Below are 18,134 nucleotides of genomic sequence, written 5' to 3' on the forward strand. Positions count from 1 at the left end.
CCAGCCCTGTTTCTTCTTTTTTTTAAGAAGCCTTTTAGTGCGAGCCGCAATGTGTTTATAATTAATAAAATTGTCCATGCTCATGTTTGAGAGATAAACACCCTCAGCATTATTGCGCTCGTCTATGGCCGTGGTACAGTCGGAATCCCACCAAGGCGGTGAGACTCTTTGGCATTTGCGAGTATTCTTGTTTTTCGCTGAGGATGTCAATGCTCTCTCAAACATGTCGTAGTTGGCGAGAAAATTGTCACTAGTACAGGGCTGGATCAGGCTAAGTTTATCTTCTACTGATGAGATGAAGTTGGACCAGTCCTTCTCGCCAACCATGTACCTTGGAAAGGCACATCTGTCGGTAAGAATGCTGGACCTGTTGGGAATAGTGATTGAAATGGGAAAGTGATCACTTCCAAAGGTATTTGGAAGGACCCTCCAGAATATTGATGATGAAAGAAGAGGAGAGCAGAAGGATAGATCCACTGCACTTTTAGGGTTTTGATGAGGATGGACTCGACGGGTTGGAGACCCGTCATTTAAAATGCAAACATCTAAGGTATCAAGCACGTCTAAGAGGGCGACAGAGAATGAGTCAGTACGATAAGAGCCCCAAGAGGAATGGTGGGCGTTAAAGTCCCCCATGATCAGGAGGGGATGAGGGAGGGAAGAAATTAAATTGTAGAAAGAAGGAAGAAGAGAAGGGTGAGGATCAGGGAAGTAGACGGACACGAATGTAACGCCTATAGCCCTAAGAGCCACGACGTTAAACTCCTGCCCGTGGGGGGGGATAGGGATAGAAGAAAAGGTAAGGGAACGCTTTACTAGCAAAGCGCACCCAGCATACCCGTCATCCCTGTCATCCCGCAGACATGAGTAACCAGAAACCCGAAAACGGGAACCCGGCACAAGCCATGTCTCCGAGATGGCAAGGACAGCGGGCTTGATGTCATCAATTAATGTGAGCAGTTCGCTTTTCTTGCTGTTAATGCTCTGAGTATAGGCAAGGCGAAAGATTTTGAAATCCTCTTCCGTAATGCAGATAACCATCTATTGTTTACAACAAAACCTTTATTTCGGTAATAAACTTAAGATTTTGGAAATTTAAAGCCATTTTTATAATCATTTTTAAATACTGCGCGAAAACAGCTCGCCGTGTCATGGCGTCGTGTGTGACGTCACACTTACGTACGTCAAATTTGTTTACAAGAGCAAAGTAAACAAACACTGCGTATTTTTTGTGTTAAAAATGAATTCTAAAGTTTATAAGTGGTGTGCAGTGCCTCAGTGCAAAAATACATCAATAACGACACCCAATAAGGTGTTTGAACATGTCCCATACAAGAAAATAATAAGAGATAAATGGTTAAAGCTTGCACGGCGAAATAAACTTCTACGAAACAAACTTCTTCGGCGAAATAAACTTCTAAGAGTTTAAAACGAGTTTGATTGCTACTTAGTCATATTTATATCTAGTGTTAAAGATAACAAATAGTCACGTAGCCCGCAGAGCCGACGACCGCTGGAGTACAAAGGTTCTGGAGTGGAGACCCCGTGTCGGCAAACGGAAAAGATGGCGGGTGACCGTTTGGGGTGGCGATCGTTAGGAGAGGCCTATGTCCAACAGTGGACTACAGAAGGCTGAGAGAGAGAGAGAGAGAGAGAGAGAGAGAGAGAGAGAGAGAGAGAGAGAGAGAGAGAGAGAGAGAGAGAGTTAAAGATAAATACTAATAAAATAAACTTACAAAGAGGTTTTCACGTTTCTAAATTCGGAAGAGCAAAATTCTTTATTTGTTGCAAGGAACTCGCCCAACATCCATAAATCGATCCTGGGCAAATTTGCACTGTTTGCCTTAACAAAACCTGGTTCCATTGTTAAAGATAGATTCGTGTTATAAAGTCGATAAATCACAAAAACAAATATATATCAATCGTAACGCACAATCAGTATGTAAGGTAATCAAAACACAGTGAAGCGTACATAAGTATGACGTCATGCGCTGTGATTGGCGTTTCAGTCAAAATGGCCGATTGCAGTATTTTACTCTTTTATTTTATTGAAAATCTTATTAATCTCAATTTTTTTAATAAAACTAAATCAGTTTTTTAAATCCTTTGAATGTGTATTTTCCTCTAAAGTCATTAAATCTTTGATAATGTAATACTGTCGACACGCCTATTCCACTGAAGAACCCGGATCGGGTTCGCAGCCATTGGGGATGGGTTCAGAGCCATTGTGGCATAGAGACGAGATAACTTGTAATTTTTGGGCAACGTTGGGCGGTAGGGTGTCACTGAATTTAGCCAGCAGACTGACAACCAGAGACAAGAGGTGGTCAAGCAAATTGTCGTTAGGAGTGATTACACTCAGGGCACTTCCATTAGGAAGTGAAGAAGATGGAGAAGAGATGATAGCCTGATGGGCAAGTTTGTCGTATCCAGGACGAAGGGGAGACCTAGGCCTGCGTTGTGTGACTACAGTTTTTTTGTAGGAACAGTTGGGAGACTGGCCATTTGGTTTGGATGAAGCAACTTCAGCAAAAGACTTTTTGCTTGTGGGTAAGCGAGCATCTGCCTCAGCAAATGAGATGCTGTCCTGCGACATAAGCACTTTAATTGATTTTTGCCTTGACTGTTCAGGGCAATTCTTGTCAGTTGAGGGATGATTACCAGAACAGTAAAGGCATGTTGGTTGGGAAGTATTGCACGATTCACCCAAGTGTGGTTAAGCACACTTGAAGCACCTTGGTTTTGAACGGCATTGAGCCTGGGTGTGTCCAAATCTACAGCAGGCATAGTATTGAATTGTGGGGTAAGTATACCTCACAACTTCTACTACAGCCCGGAAGGAGTAAATTTTCTCAGGTAGATATTGTCCCCTGAATGTAATCACTACATTTTGTGTTGGGACGTGTGTTGTTATACCTTCGTTGACCACCTTTCGGCTGAATCTGCGGGCTTTCAGGACAACCCCGCAGCCATGTGGGAGATCAAGGGAGTTGACAAAGTCATCTAGTGATAGATCCACTGGGACTCTTTTGGCAACACCCATTCGGGTTATGTTGTATGTGGGGATTTCAGCTTTAAATTTGTTTGGTGCAAGTGCGGGATGATGGACAAATTCATTGGCTGCCTTTGCGGTCTTAAACTCAACTGAGACTCTGTTTCTACCAGTCATTTTTACACCATCTCGTGTTATGTCAGCTACTTTGTTTTGATATAAAAATTGACCAAACTTGATAGCCCTAAGGGGGGCACCAGAAGCAGGATTTCCTGATGGGATCTCCTGACTAACATTAACAAGAAATGGACCTGCGTCTGTTTCGTCGTACACCTTGGTGGCGTCGAGGCTTGGGTGGGTATAGATAGTCTGGATGCTAGCGGATGCCAGATCTGGACTAACAATAACGCGCTTACCTTGCGTTTGCGGTAGTTGATCATCCCTGGGACGCTTTCGCGTCTCCTGGGACGGTTCCGTGAACATCGGGGGGGATAGCGGGGGTTGATCGGGTGTAAGCATTTCGCCATCAGGGGGATCCGGCGGGAGCCGGATCGGAGGATCCGAATGATGCTCCATTATTTAGAATGGAACCGACACTTTTAAAGAGAAGGGATTTATGGACGAACACAACACTAAACACTTACCAGCACCACAATTACGACAAAAAACAAGAGTTAACTGGTTAAATTGACCCAGAAAGGGGTCCAAGAAACGCGAAAATTGAGGAACACGTGAGCACCAACCAACGCGAACCCCGGAAAAAAAAAACCACGTAGAATATCTCTATACTTTGTAATATCGCAAGAACTCTTCGACAGCTGTCAAATCCATACATTTTAAATCCATGGTTTTCAAGGGAAAATTTATTCCGCAAGCATAAGCATATAATATGTCAATCAAACGTCATAGATGGTCATTGGACTCGCTATATTTTACGAAGTATTAACTACGACCATTACGACCTCCGGAACACACTTTACCACTTTAGTGAGCTAGAACTATATTCTATCCAGTGTGTTCCATTCCGTGGGTCTACTCCAACCTCTACCACAGACAGACCTACCCTACCACACCTCTAGTTTTTTGTCATAGTGGCATTCATTCATTCATTTTGCTATTGTTGCCACATTTAAAAAAACCCATGTAGGCAAAACACTGTGATACAAATACAAATAATTTATTTGTCTTTCAATCAATGAGTTTGGGAGGGGTGATTGTAGAAATGTGTGTGTGCTACGAGTCCATGTTTTAATTAATTACAAGTAGCAGTAGTGATTCAGTGGAAATGTGTTCTTGACTACCGTTTTACACATATTGTACCCTGTATCTTCCTTGTTTCGCTTCGTTTTGGGCGTTGATAATCATGCAAAATGGCCAACGATATGTGGTCATGTACCTGTTGTACCGAAGCCCTAACGTGTTGGCTGAGGCTCAAGCTGTCGCCAGAAGAAATAGAGCAACGGTACAGGAGCAAAGAGATCGACAGGATACTTGAGAAGGACAAGCAGGCGCTGAAACGGCAGGTCAAACTGCTGCTGCTCGGCGCGGGTGAAAGCGGCAAATCAACATTCCTGAAGCAGATGAGGATTATACACAAAGTGAAGTTCGAGCCGGAACTAGTGCGCGAGTACCAGCACGTGATCTACCAGAACATCGTGAAGGGGATCCAGGTGTTGGTGGACGCGCGGGACAAGCTCGCCATCCCGTGGGAAAACCCCAGGAATCTGGACCTCGGCCAGCAAGCGCTGCACTTCAACAGCGCCGCGTCGCTGGACAGCCGGCTGTTCATGCATTATGCACCACACATACAGTCCTTGTGGTTAGACAGGGCCATAAAGAGAGCCTATGACAGACGGAGAGAATTCCAATTGGTAAGTTGTTGTTTAATAAGTAAACAAAGACATGCACTGTTTGTTTCCTGGTTTTGAGTATGACTAATAGGGTTTCTTTCTCTGTCATTGCTGTAGTTGTAGTAGGATTTCTTGATCATTAACTCAATATGATTTAGCTAAACTGATGCACAAATTTGTGAATAGTGTGAAATAATTGGCCAGAACTGTATGAATGATAAACATCTTCTGTAAACAATCAACTACAATACTATATTATAACCTAGTTCATAACACAAATCAAAACAATAGTTATTTGCAGTATAATTTCTTGCAGTTAATTAATAAAAACATAATGTATCACTGTGCAAACTTATCCATACCCAAAAAACATCAATTTTAATATGTTTAAAGTAATGCTTAGCAAATTGAACCAGATTTGAGTTATAGGAAATTAGTACATTTAATATCCTTAGTTCTTAGAATTCCAAAATTCACTGATGAATGTATCACTCATGTATAAGTTGCTGCTCTTGAAATCACACACAGAAGAGAGTTTAAGCAACCCTTGTGTGTTAGCTTTGACACCTGGCCTACAAAAACTATAAATCATGTTAACTATCTCTTGGATACTAGGCTTGACCTCTGGTTCCTTTCCGCAAAGGTGAAAAGTTAACTTGCTCAGGATGTATTGTTCACACAAAATGACAGCAAGCACAATAGGAGGCCTTTTCACTATGCAATTTCTTCCAAGCAAACTCTGGGTGAATTTAAGACTAATATGTTGGGTTTAAGAACCATTTTATTGTGGGCTACTTAATTTTGAAATACCTGGTCTACCACCAACCAATTTGTCAATGATACTCAATAATGTTTTCTGCATAACACCCTTACAAGAGAAAGGTGCAAGTGACTTGTGGCTTTACTTTGTAAGGCATGGAGAAAAGTAATTAATAAGAAATGCAATCACAGCCATTCCACCTGCCAGTCCCACATTTGAGATTGCTAATCAAATTATCCCATCTTAGGAAAATCCTCATTGGCTTGGGCTAGAAATACCTTCATCCATTAAAGAGCAGTATAACATTTTAGTTCCCATTTGACACAAAAATAAGAGGATATTTAATTTAAATAAAAAGTGATTTAAGGGTCACAAGATCTTGCCATCAGACAATGAGTGCTAATAAAAAAAAACTAAATGAAGTGCTTAGTTTCCTTACTTTATTTACTAAAAATTTGAAAAATAGGTATGCTAATCACGCTATGTCATCTATGTCTGCAAAAAACATCAAAATTTTATAACTTAACATCATGTCCAAACACAATCCTATAATTATTATAATTGCATTTTCTTATCTCATTGGATTAGTCAGTCTCTTGCGTCATGAAATGGTGGAGGCAAACCATACCTACACAGTGCTTATTTATCCAGTGGGTCACTGTAATAATTGCACATACCTCAAAACTTTTTACTATATAATATAAATACTTAATAACTTACAATAATAAAAAAACTAACTGATTTATGCTGGCTTGCGTTTACTTTACCATTTGACTACTCCTGTGGGATTTTGGTCGGGACAGTCGGAGCATAATATGTATATATGTGCAATCTGGCACATGCTCATTGGCATATAAGTTGTAATGTTCGTAGAATTTATGGGTAGAACAAAATGTAGGTACCTATCGGTATCATTTCTATGTAATAATGTATGTATATCAGCAGGTTGCATTGCATTAAGTAATTCGAGGAAGTACTGTTTACCTGATAAGCACATTTCTTATGCTATTGTAATTTGTATGTACCTACATAATACCTATGTACAGTATTTCGTTAAAAATACGTTCACAATAACTTGGATGTAGTGATTTTTGGTAATGCATAAGGGTATGCTCGATCCTGTAGGCATTGTGTTTTAAGCCCGGTTTATACGATTCCCTGATTGTCTTTAGGGGTCCAAGAAATCGGGCACATGTTTACTATTTGAAAAATCGCTCAGTCCGTACGTAGGTACTCACGAAGACACGCCTTGCGGCCAGTGATCAAAGTTTTACTAGCCGGTGTATAGCTGAGGAAAGACGAGGACACAATAATATCTCTGGCTGGCTTGTGGTGATCCACCTACCCATATCTAAAAGTATCTTATTAGCTAATTTATAGATGTACGGTACGGCACCAATTGAACATGAAAAGATAGAAATTATACACAAAGATACATAAAAGTGTGAAAGCCAAAGAGTAACGCTAGCTATGACCCCATTGTATAACTAGTAACTACTCATTACAGTACACTGTACCCGACTTTGTAGTAGTATTTATCATGGTTTATTGGAGGTGCTAACATAAAGGTTTTACCTGTTACACTGAAAATTATCATCACACTGATTCATTTGTAACCTTGAGTAGTATGTTAGTGACGTAAACACACATCATTCGTAAATACCTACATAATACATGTAATACATTAGAGGGAAAAACTTTGTTTTTTATTACTACACTACCACTATAATAAGGTACTTGTACATTCGTCGTCATCATAGTCAGCCATCACACGTTCTCTGCAGACAATTGACTTAGGTCTCTCCCGGGTATTGCACGACACTCTGACCTCAGTCTTCTTCAATAGGTGCAACATTAGGTGCCTTACCTTGAGAATTCAGACACAATACTAAACACTTGGTAAAAAATAAAATTCAGTTCTAAACACCGGTGAGACGTGGACCTGAAAGTCGTAAGTGTTTTAAGATGGCACTATAATTTGTGTGAGTGTGTTGTTTAGCATTTCAATACAGTTTTTTTTTATTATTTCTATGTAGTCTTGCGGATTATGTTTACAGGTATAATAGGTATTATGTTGTTATGTAATACATTATGATAGCACAACGATTGCCACCTTATGTGATAAAATTAATCGAAGTACTTACATCACTAGGAATTTATGGTGAAACTTATGAATGACTAATCAATTGTAATTTTCTAGAAATACTGTGTGAGTATTTTATTTAAAAACAACACTGAATGCACGTTGGTTTTTTCTACCAATTCCTATAAGTAAAACGCTTTATCATTATCAGTCAATGATCATCTACAGACTATTTATTCCCTTCCTGTCTGAGTTGGAAGGTCTGGCAGTGAGCTAATGGGCGCCCAAAATTTGCCAGTACGTGGTGTCAACCTAAGAATTCATCCCACAGTTATGGGTTCTTCGGGAGACATTGGTATATACTTACCTTGAAAGATCCATGCTCCCTCCGTAACACGATACCATTTTTTTAAACTACGTGATATATTTATAGTGACCTGTAATTCCCGACGACTTGGTCATAAACTACAGGCACTGTACCTTCAGTCAGACGGCAGTCTGACATCAGGGATCCATGGAGCAGTGGATCTAGCCGCTGCAGCGTATAGCCGCACTACTCACAAACTCACAAAGAGAGTCGCCTCGGGGTGGTGAGCCACTGACATGCCCTGACAGATGCCGGAGCTGTTAATGGCAACAGTTAATTTTGTATAATCCCTTCGTAACCGTAAATTTTCATTCTTATAGGTACTTGACCTATCTGATGAAAATTTATTGACGTCAGAACTATGGGACCTGCAAGCACAGCCATGGCCCTGGCTCCTGACCTATGTTTTTTAATGAGTTAGCTATGCCTGAAAACATTTTTTTATTTAATATGGAAAATGTAGAGAGTTATTCGTAATTATGATGGTACACATCCTGATATCAGGTCATGCGAACCATACATAATGTAGCTTCAATGTATTATAAATAGAAATAAGGAACACTTAAAAACTTGTGCTGCATTAAATTACTGAACTACTGTTTCCACGAGACCTTAAGCCCCTTCTTATCACACTTAAACCTACTCAGGGCAATAAATTGTCGATAGTAATTCATAAAATGTTGTAGTAATACTGATATGATTACAGTATATTTACGAATTACTTAAATACACATTTAAAAACACTTGATTCATTCATTTTAGTAGCGAAAATTATGTAAAACGTAAACATTCCTCTAAGGTTAATGTATCTTCGTGTTACTGAATGTATTCCTAGTATTCCTACACATAAACATGTACAAATCATACCTTAAACAAATATTATGTAGGCTGTAATATCATTAGGTATATGTTCGTTTGGTAAGAATAAAATCGAAATCTACTAAATCTATCTCAAAAGTTCTTTGACGTTACATAAGCTACTTTCCATCCCAGAATTCGTCCAAAAATCCCATAAACTCAAATCGTACCACGCAGCGAAAGACTTATCTTTCAACACCACTAACCACTACCCTTCTCAAATTCCAGAGCGACTCAGTGAGCTACTTCTTCGAAGACCTCGAGCGCATCGCCCGGCTGGACTACGTGCCGTCGCACCAGGACATCCTGCACTGCCGGAAGGCCACCAAGGGCATCTCCGAGTGCACCATCAACATCAACAACGTGCCCTTCGTGTTTGTAGATGTTGGGGGGCAGCGGACGCAGCGGCAAAAGTGGACGCAGTGCTTCGACTCGGTCACGTCGATACTGTTTCTCGTGTCGACGTCGGAGTTCGACCAGGTGCTGTCGGAGGATAGGTGAGTTCAGTTATTATTTGTTATACAAGACTAAAGTCTGTTTTTTAATCTCAGATACTAGAGTGACGGATTATGAACTATTGTCCGTCCAACGATACGTCACATAATCGCGGGACAATCGTCTGTTGATGAACTGTTCAGAATCTGTCATTTTAGTATCTGAGATTAAAAATAGACTTTTGTTATAGATCGAAAAAACAGGCTGTACAGCAAAAGCATCACCGAATCTTAAAGATATGTCGTACCCTGTACAACTAGCACGGGGCGCAAGACGTGGCAAAAGTTTTCATCGCGCGGCTTCGAGAGCGAGTACGACGCGACGGAAAACTTTTGTCACATCTTGCGCCCCGTTCTAGGCCTTCTGGGCATTCATGGCCTCACATCACAATGTAGGTACATGGACTTGTATAAGTTTTTATAATTTGTGTGTGTAATATGTAGCTTGCTTGAAAAGGATCGATGGATCGATGTTTTGAAGAGGCTTGTTGCATTTTTTTTATTTAAATTGTTTTCGCAAGTAGTGTAAAGAAATTGGAGAAGTTATGAATCAGTTAAGTCATCTATACGGCTCGGAACCGTAATTGTTGGCTAAAGCTTAGAGAAAACCGAGACTTGGCAAAGTACTATGGTCGTTCTAAGACTACTTCTACTAGGAACCATTTGGACTAAAGTCGCTGTGATTACTGAAAGAACAGATGTTCAGGATTGCACTTTTAAACTTCGCAGCTTATCTTGGGAAACATTTATTATCTGAACAAACTGTTGTGTAACCTGTGAGCTCGCGATATCGCGCCTGACGACAACAGATTTCTATTGTGTCTGATTTCAAGGGACTCAAGCTTTTAACTAATGTCACCTTTTCAAATATTACAGGAAAACTAACCGGCTAGAGGAGGCGCTCAACATCTTCGACACGATCGTGAACAACGTCAACTTCAAAGGCATTTCCATTATCCTGTTCCTGAACAAGTCGGACCTGCTCGCGAGGAAGGTCGCAAGCAAAGACACGGACATCCGCTGGTACTACCCGCAGTTCGCAGGGGACCCACACAACTTGCGTGATGTCCAAATGTTCCTACTCAACATGTTCGCCAACGCTCGGAGGGAACCCAAGACAACCCTTTACCACCACTTCACAACAGCCATAGACACTCACAATATAGAGGTCGTCTTCAACTCGGTAAAGGATACGATTCTCAACAGGAACCTCGAATCTCTCATGCTGCAGTGACATGGATTTTATGTGATACCACGTTCAAAGCATAATTGTATTTTTAAGGAACTGTGTATGTATGTATGCATAATAGTGAAAAGACAAAATAATGTGATTGTATAATATGTACAGACCTTTAAAGGCCTATATGTAACGTTTATAGGTGTCTTATAGGAAGTTTTGTACGCTGTATTTGAGTGTCAAATACGTATGAGATAGCTATGTGTAGTATTTAAATGTAACAATTTGTATATCAGTATATTAATGACCAAAAAGTAGATTTTGCACATGAAATGTATTATATTGAACACGTTGTATGATTTTTTAATGTGTATAAGCGGATGGGTAATCTGACATTGTATACTATTGGTGTAATGACATGTATGAATATGGTAATAATGTAGGTAAACTATTCAACTATAGGCCGCTCGATCGGAATCTTATGGTTGTAACTTATCTGTCGTATCTACGCATATACTCACTGTGAAGTCTGAATCACCATAGCTTCATATATAGTCAGATTTTCATGTATACGTCCGTATGTATAAGCAACATTCCTCAAACAATGCAGCAACTTACATATACGGCGGCTAAGATCTTTCAGAGACTTCAGAGAGCTTCTATGACATCATAAATACATATAACGCAATGAGTTAGAATCGTGGTAGCGATAAATCATAATCAAAAGCGACACAAAGCGAACAGATAAGTTGCAAACACAGAAACTTCACCATAGATCTTCCTTCAAATGTAGGAACAGAAGGGTAGCGCGCAATGGCTTTTAGATGATACGTAGAATAGGCAATAATTGAAAAGGTGCTTAAAAATTTATAAATGCTCATTTCCTACTGATGCCTGTAGAAAGTTATGCAGAGTGAAATACTTTAAAGCGAACATTTTATAATATTTGTATCGGAATTTTGCACGACTATACTGCAGAGGGCACAGGGTGCCTGGCGTTGGAATTTGAGACTAAACTCGTATCTTGCGGTAGGCCTAATATTGCGTGGAGTCCATTGTTTGCAAGAATCTTGCCTCAGCAAGACTATGGACATGTTACAAAATTCATATTCATCTATAAAAGTTCTGAATGAATGTAATCTGCTTCAATATAAAATAATTATATATTTTTGTAATGAAATTGGGCTCAAACATATCGTGGCAATAAATAAAGTTAAAAAATAGTTAATTGTAAATGTTATAACGAATGCATCCAACCAGGCCTAGGTGTTTATCCAAACCTGGCAGTAAAGATATAAATTATTATTAGCAATGCCAGGAAATTGAAATAAAATACTTATTGAATAATAAATAATAGCGCGAGGAAGATATTATTGGGAAGTAATAACAGGTGCCACCTAAACGGGCTCAATTTAATGATGTACTCACTTATTTATACATGTAACAATGGTAAAAATAATTCAGTAGATGGCAACATCGATTGAATTTAACAGTCCGTGGGTCCGAGTTACGGATGCTGTTTGTAACTGTGATTTATTTTTTTATAAATATTAGGCTGTAAACAGCAACGAAATTTTGTAAGAAACAATTTTGACAAATCAGTTGATTCTGAAGCAACTCATTTAAAATGGAGAGCTTTCAAAACATAGTGAATTCATAGGGAAATTACATCTGCACAGCCAAGGATGTCAGTGATTTTGCAAGTATGTACGGTCAGCTGCACAAGTAGCTACAAGTACACTTCTTTACCTTGTCTAACTGGCGTGGCGAACCGTCTATGTTTCAGTGAATTGATAGGCGGTTTCAGATTGACAAGGTACAAAAGTGTATAGCTACTTATGCAGCTGTACCTACAGTCAGATTCCTAAATATATACACTATTGTGCCTTGTCAAACTAACAAACCGTCTATGTTTGAATAAATAAACAGGCGCTTTGTGAGTTTTACAAAGTCCAAAAGTGTATAGCTGCTTATGAAGCTGAATGTAGCTACCTACCTATAGCTAGAATTTTATGTTTTGACATCACTAAATTTAGGTTGCTTCGGAATCGGTCCTTATGTGTAGATGTGATAGTTTTTTTGTATCTGCATTTTTATAAATAATACCTACCAACTAACTAGAACGATATCTTAGCTATTATTCTCCACCAGGAATTTAGTTTCGGTCATAATTTAAATTGTAGTTACAGAAATTTAATACCATCTAATTGCCATTCCCATATAAGAATAAGGGCCTGTTCCACAATGTCTGGTTAGTGGCTACCTGTCGGATAAAATACATACTGTCACTGTCTAAAAAATAATGACAGAGAGTGACAGCATGTATTTTATCCGACAGGTAGCCACTAACCAGACATTGTGGAACAGGCCCTAAGTTTAGTTGAAATTGAAGCCATCAAGTATCTAATAATTCCATATACTTACAGTCGTCGAAATATAATAGGCCCGTTTGGACAGCTCCAAAATGTATGGCGTGACAGGTGGTGTCAAACCTAAATCATGAAAAATCTAAACAATAAGTACATTTTGGTGCTTTAAAAGTTCTTTTTTCTTTCGGCCGTTAAATAATAAGCCAGATTATGTGTCTTTTTATGTATTTCATCAAGTAAATCAAGAGTAAATAGCAAATTTGTGTAGCTTTCCAAACGGCCCTATTATATTTCGACGACTGTAGTTCTCAACCGTTTAATAGACCTCATGCTTATTGTTGAAGAAAATGAAAGGATTCCGTCCCTTCGTGCAGGAAAATGGCGCCATCTCCCAATTTTTCGTTTCTTTATACTTTTTTTAAATAATACAAATACAAGGTACTACTGACTACCTTATAGCTAAGACGCGCACACTTAAATTTTATATATATTTCTAAAGTTTCTTGTCAAAGTGGTATAGTAAGCCGAAAGGGGGTAACCAACTTTTGGAAATTCTTGAAAATAATATTGTACCTATAATATAATCTCCATTGTAAAAATACGAAAAATACGTGACCAACAGAGATTCAATGGAGGGGCAAAAATAATATGTGATTTTTTAAAAATACATAGATCAAATGTAGCCTTGTTCGGCTTACTACACTTTTTTAACACTCGGTATATTTCTGGAGTTATCTACTGTGCTATTTATACAACAGTTCGAGAACATTATTTACGTGATCGTGGTTCAGTATGATAAAGTACCTACTATTTTGGGAGGGAATTACCACCATGTATACTTAAATGAATAATTGGGCACAATATTTTTTTACTACAATGTCAATGTCATCAAAATATACAATGGAATATGTTTTTTTACCGACTCAATGATTGATTACTTGTAGTGCATAATTAATATCGATCATAATAATTATACTCATTTAGTTTCATAAGTCGAGTAAGCTTTAGATATATTTATTTTGAATATTTTTAGCATGTATGATTATTTTCGGAATAGATAGCTAATAGGTATTATCTATTTATTATATTGTAAATGGTATTTTAAAGAATTATTTGAGGCTATCTATGTAAATACCTCTATAAGTTTTACTACATACTGTATAATCATTTTTTACGTTGCTAGTTAAGTTCCGTTTACACGATTGTAAAGTTTTTTCGTATATCAGGTGACATGCATTTATAAAATTTACTTACAATATAGTGCGTTTTGCAGCAACTGTCCTAAATGACTTTGTTTTTATTAATATTATCGACCAAATAGCTTATTAGAACGATAGGACTGCGTTGAGTGAAACGTGCTATTATAGTGCCATCGCAAGGTACAAAAGTGTTGCCAGTAAAATCACAATATTTTGCCATTGTAGTACTTATTGATTCCATTTGACAGATTTCTACAATAGTGCCTTGGACAGTTAAGTGAATTTCTAAATAGAATATGATTTGCATTTTCGGTTTGTGGTTTATACATTGTCATAACAGTTTTGAATTTTGATACAAACCTCATTTTAAAGGAAAGCCTATTTTTATGACTGGGCAAGCACGAATTAAAAGCGGTACTATCTGTACTAAATTTTAGAGACATTACTACAAAGTTATTGTTGTTGGAAGAAGTTGTAGAGGAAATTGGACCTTATCGACTGGTATCGTAAGTCACAAATATTGTTGTCTAAATAGTTTGATGATTTGTTGCTTGTATTAGAGATGTTTATTATGAATAAATATTAATAAAATGTATAAAATTGAATGTAAAACTTGCCATATTTGCCCTTTTATCCTAGGAGATTGTGCCTCGTATAAATATAACATAACAAATTCGTTTCAAATAATGGAATTATGTCAATGAATAGGAATCCTAAACGATGCTGTAAGTTGGCATATTTATTTAGAAATATTGGCAGGAAAATATAACATAATGGGGTAAACTGGTGATCTGGCAACACCATTCTTCATGCAAACGTTGAATTCAATATGGCGGAGTTGAGTTAACCAATCACAACAGGGCTTGATCGGACATGTGATGATCAAGTGGCGCCATCTAGGAGTGGGTTGCCTTTGCATCCCCATTAGACAAAAAAATATCTATCGGGACAATGTAAAATGTAATAAAGTTTTGTAGGTTTCGGCTATGTTATACAGTATACTATACACACGTTTTGGTAAATAAATATGTCAGTTAATAATAAAAAAACTGATTTTGTTTACTGAATACCTAAAGCAGTTTTTTATTCAATCAATCCCATCATCCGTTTTGTAAATTATGTGTAGTATGGTTTGAACTTTGCTGTTATTGAATTAATAAGTAATAATTAAGTTAAATAATCAGATTATAAAAAGGGTACTAGTAGTACTACCTTTTCGTCTTACTACTAAATTTAGGTACTACGAGTACCGAAATTGTAAGACATCACAGAATGACCCCTTGTGTCATCACCTTCCGGTTAACTATACATATATACCACTTTTCAACATCCCCTACATTAACCCAAATATAATGCAAATTCATAGACCGCATTGTAAATATACAACAAGGTTAAAATTAACTTAGAAACACTCGAGTTTCGTCTCTTTACGTCCCTCAAAAAGTTAAAATTCGTATATTACAACGTCAATTTTAAAACTTTTTATAGTGTTATAAAGCTATGAATTCGGGGGTTAGTTTTTCGGTACGCGGTACGTATCGTATCGTAGATAAAATACCTAAACACCTATACAGGATAGCAAGATAACAATTAAAAAAAAGGCCTCTTTCAAATCACGCCACTGGATGCGATCTAAGCTTTACGCATCCAATCATCACCCGCCACCTTTCGTAAGTCGCCATTCCATCTAGGCGGAGGGCGTCCTACATTTAAGTCTTAAGTTTGCCTAATCGTAGTCTCCATTTCAGAACACGATTACCCGTCGGTTATCGGTTCTTCGGCAATTTGAATAAAGCTGCCTACAGACCGGCCAAACGAACGTCAACGAACGGTTATCGTTGACCTTCGTTGTTGCAATCTGCCCTGTATTATGTTTGATAAATATCCATCGTTGGGCGTTCGTTGGGCCGGTCTTACGCAGCATAACAACAATATAGCTTATTTACCACTTATGTATCGTTCTTGGGTTAGGAACTTTATCATCATGTTCCTATGAATATAAATATCGTGGTTAGCCTTACAAAGACTACAAAATATTATCCCAACGGGCGAGTGCGAAGCGGCTGAAACTAGAAATATTTGGTAATATCCGGTGCAGCCCGGAAAGTAACTGCCTCGTAAAACTTTAATGAAAAGTTTAGTTAACTGCGTTATTTTATAACTCTGTGGGTAACTTTTTATTTTTATACCATTTTTGTACACTTTAAATGGAGAAAGAAATTAAGTGCCATATCTTTTGTTGCGAGAACGAGGAGGTGAATTTCATTTCGATGAAAGATTGGTACATTTATGGATTAAAATCAGATTAAAATAGACATAGCCGATTAGGTTCTAATGCACGCACGAAAACTTGCTCATAATATACCAGCTCATTATACATAATAATATACTTAATATTATAAGTAGGTACCTAAAGCAGTATAGGTTGGTATACATACCTACCTACAGTCATAATATGCTGTACTTGTAGCTATCCACTTTCTAGTCTAGAATTTCTCGTGGTCCATGCCTGAATAGGTCTAATTTGGTGCAATCTTCTCGTAATGGGGATCCGCTCCTATTACTCGAATGAATGCGACACGGTTCCTGGAATACAGAATTTTATAAATTCAACCCCATTTACTTTCCATTACTCGTTATTATTCTAGTAAGAAAACCTACCTAAATTTATAATGTTGAAATAGTTAAAAACAAGTGATTAAGTATTTTACATTCGATTGAAAAATAGGGGTTCGTTAATGATCTATGGTCCTCAAAATACATTACGGATGAGTTGATATTAACTATGCAACATCTGTTTTCTTCGTGATTTCGAGGAATCTCGTATCTAATCAAAGTTTCTCATGTTCAGTATGTTTGGTACATTGACCTGAGGACGGGAATTACAAAGATAACATTCCACCTTGAAATGAACATACACACTTACCTACCTACTTAGTAAATTGTAGTTATCACTGCCTACCTAATTTTATTAGTGTTTATAATAGGACGCGTCCGTGGCACCAGCGAGCGGAGCGGCGGCTATCAGACTAATTGTACTGGTAGGTATTCGCTGCCAGTCTTGAGGACCATACCAGTTTTTAGTTTGTGGAGGCGGAGAATTGTACGTTATTCAAATCAAATGAAATATTTTATTGCCATTAAAGTGTAGGTATAGAGCAAAATAATAGTGCGTGCGGCCGTGTCACCCGCTGGCGTCGTGGACGCAGCCTTAGTTTTAAGTAGGTACTTACTTGAATTAAACCGGTATTAGACTTGACATACCTACCTATGAAAGTGGAACATACTAAATATACCTAGGTAATTTCATTCGATACCGATGTATTGTTTGAAACAATAAAATAAGAGCCATAGGCATAGGATTACTATAGGTACTTACACGGTTAAATTTTTTATGCTTTTAACAAAAATGACATGATGATAATTAGAGCTCAGTCGGGTAAGCGCCCGATTCTCACGCCAGAGATTCGGGTTCGAATCCCAGCGCTGACATGTACCAATGAGTTTAAGTACAATGTATACCATCGCTCTTGGAAATCGCGGTGAAGGAAAACATCGTGAGGAAACCTGCATAGATTTAGCACATCTAGATTTATGTGAACCCAACCCGCATGGACCAGCGTGGTGGGAAAATGGTCCAAGCTTAGGAAGCCAGTTTAGACCTTGGGGATATGCACAAAGGTTCCACTCGAGTGAACCAGGTGCAGGTCCCCCACCCCCACAGATAATAGAATAGAATAATAGAATAGCGCAGTAACCTAACCTAGGGTAAAGTGTCATTGTTTACGAAACTTGCGCAGAGGATATCGGGTGTGATCGCTTGCTTCTGCAGATATCTGCTGTAATGTCATGTAAATATTAATGTTAAAATATTAAGTAATGTGCCTAATATTACCCATTCCTAAATTAGACGACCGAATGGCGTAGTGGTTAGTGACCCTGACTACTGAGCCGATGGTCCCGGGTTCGATTCCCGGCTGGGGCA

General features: G+C 38.3%; 1 protein-coding gene across 1 annotated transcript; it reads left to right on the top strand.

Annotated features, from left to right (window-relative positions):
- The first annotated feature begins 4,122 nt into the window (after positions 1-4,122).
- Positions 4,123-12,492, top strand: LOC105391521 (guanine nucleotide-binding protein subunit alpha homolog). The gene is made up of 3 exons (XM_011563007.3): positions 4,123-4,863; positions 9,139-9,407; positions 10,281-12,492. The coding sequence occupies exons 1-3, from the start codon at positions 4,363-4,365 to the stop codon at positions 10,636-10,638; spliced, it is 1,128 nt and encodes a 375-aa protein (XP_011561309.1). The 5' UTR covers positions 4,123-4,362; the 3' UTR covers positions 10,639-12,492.
- The last annotated feature ends 5,642 nt before the right edge of the window (positions 12,493-18,134 follow it).

This window comes from Plutella xylostella, chromosome 10 (assembly GCF_932276165.1).
Source record: "Plutella xylostella chromosome 10, ilPluXylo3.1, whole genome shotgun sequence".
NCBI classification, from domain to species: Eukaryota; Metazoa; Arthropoda; class Insecta; order Lepidoptera; family Plutellidae; genus Plutella; species Plutella xylostella.